General features: G+C 49.4%; 1 protein-coding gene across 1 annotated transcript; it reads left to right on the top strand.

Annotated features, from left to right (window-relative positions):
• The first annotated feature begins 311 nt into the window (after nt 1-311).
• Nucleotides 312-1,351, top strand: LOC126068831 (melanoma-associated antigen B17-like). Its single transcript, XM_049871526.1, has 2 exons — nt 312-578; nt 662-1,351. Exons 1-2 carry the CDS (start codon nt 312-314, stop codon nt 1,349-1,351), a joined length of 957 nt encoding a protein of 318 aa, XP_049727483.1.
• Nucleotides 1,352-2,107: the final 756 nt, after the last annotated feature.

Here is a 2,107-nt window from a genome sequence, read left to right as displayed (position 1 = left end):
AATTAGAAGAATCCCCAATATCCCAGCACAGAGAGTCCCTAAAGTCAGCCCCTGCTGTCACCCCAGTAAGCCCCAAGCAGAGCTGGCAATCTAAAACCTATTCCTGCCTCTAATTTCCTCTACAGGGTCCAGACTGGGACAATAGGAGGTTTGTAATGTCCTAGAGCAGTGTACTCAAGAATACTGCAGAGGTGTCAGCTGTGAAAGCCAAGGAGGCATCTCTTTGCTACAGGGCACACACCCTCTCAGCCTCCCTCCTCCAGTGTACCCTCCTTCCACTCTCCTGCCTGTTATCATTGAAGAGAGTCATCATGCCTCGTGGTCATAAGAGTAAGCTCTGCGCCCGTGAGAAACATCGGCAGGCCCAAGGTGACAGCCATCGTGTCCAGGGTGCTCAGGCCACTGCAGCAGAGGAGGAAGGGTCCCTGTCCTCTTCCTCTCCTTTTGGGGGCCTCCCCAGTGCTCCCCTGCTGCTCGCACTCCCCACGGGTCGCAGAGAGCCCCATCCACCACCACTCCTGCTGCAGGTGCTTCGGGCAGAAGAAGTCCTAGAGGGGCCGAGGACCAAGATGAGGGAGGTCCAAGTTCCTCTACTGCACAAGCACCCAATGAGAGGTCACATAGAGACCCTCTAACCAGGAGGGTGACCATGTTGTCACAGTTCCTGCTGTCCAAGTATGAAATGCAAGAGCACATTACGAAGGGAAAAATGATGAAGATCATCAACAAAAGGTACAAGGAGCACTTCCCTGAGATCCTGAGGAGAGCCTCTGAGTACACAGAGCTGGTCTTTGGCCTTGACATGAAGGAAGTCGATTCCAAAGGTCAATCCTATACCACTGTCAGCAAATTGGAGATCACCAAGGAAGAGAAACTGAGTGGTGGCAGAGGGTTTCCCAAGACCGGGCTTCTGATGCCTCTCCTAGCCATGATCTACAGGAATGGCAACCAGGCCACAGAGGAGGAGATGTGGGAATTCCTGAATGTGTTTGGGATGTACAATGGGAAGACGCACTTCATCTTTCGGGAGCCCCGGAAGCTCATCACCAAAGATTTGGTGCAGGCAAAGTACCTGGAGTACTGGCACGTGCCCAACAGTGATCCTCCATGTTACAAATTCCTGTGGGGTCCCAGAGCCCAAGCTGAAGCCAGCAAGAGAAAAGTCCTGGAGTTTTCGGCCAAGGTCAACGATACCAACTCCGGTGCTATCCACGTTCTGTATAAAGCAGTTTGGGGAGATGAGGAAGAGATAGCCACGGGCAGAGACTGGGCTGGGGCTTATCCTCATGCCAGGGCCGGGTCTAGTGACAGGGAGAGTCCAGCCAGTCCTCTCCTCTCTAGTGAATTCTGATGCAGATTCTTCAACTTTTTTTGTTGAAAATGGATGGTTAACCTTCTAAGTAGTGGAGGCAACATGGGGCTGGAGGGAACACATGTACATCTTCTTGTATTCCTGTTATAGTTGAGTAACTTGTGGATTTAGCTCGTTTTTTGTATTTTTCAAAAGTTCCTTTTAACTGAAGGTTTATTAAGATTCAGAATCAAAATTCAACTCATGCATTTATTGTTGTCTTTCAGATTTAGAAGGAAGAGTTTTGTATTGTGTAGAACCAATTGAAAATCTTTGAATCTTTTCTTATGAATCTAGAACTAGTTAACGTGGTATCGGAATAGGGATGTTCTTGGAAATATTAAAGATATCCACAAGAGTTAGTTGGGAGGCAGAGCCAAGATGGTGGAATAGACAGACGCTTCCGTCAAGCCTTCTTTACAACAAAGACTCAAAAAAACCAAGTGAAACGAGTATATTTGTGACAATCTGGGATCCCTGAGCATCAAAGGCAAGCTTAGACAATGAACTGAGGGGCAGAGGGAGGAAGAGACTGTCCAGAAGTGCAAAGGAATTACCGGACCTGAATCACGGGGAGCCATCAAGCACCATTCCCGGAGTGCGGCTGCAGCGGAGCGGGCTGCTACTAGCGATATGCCGCAGTTTCCTTAGGGAGAAGCAGCCAGCCACGCAGCCTTCTCACACCTCCAGAACCTGAGAACTGTGCTCTCGGCAAAAGCTAGGTACTTGCATATATTTTACTGCACTCTTCCCACC

This window comes from Elephas maximus, chromosome X (assembly GCF_024166365.1).
Source record: "Elephas maximus indicus isolate mEleMax1 chromosome X, mEleMax1 primary haplotype, whole genome shotgun sequence".
In the NCBI taxonomy this organism is placed as follows: Eukaryota; Metazoa; Chordata; class Mammalia; order Proboscidea; family Elephantidae; genus Elephas; species Elephas maximus.
This window is presented reverse-complemented; position numbering and strand designations above follow the sequence as displayed.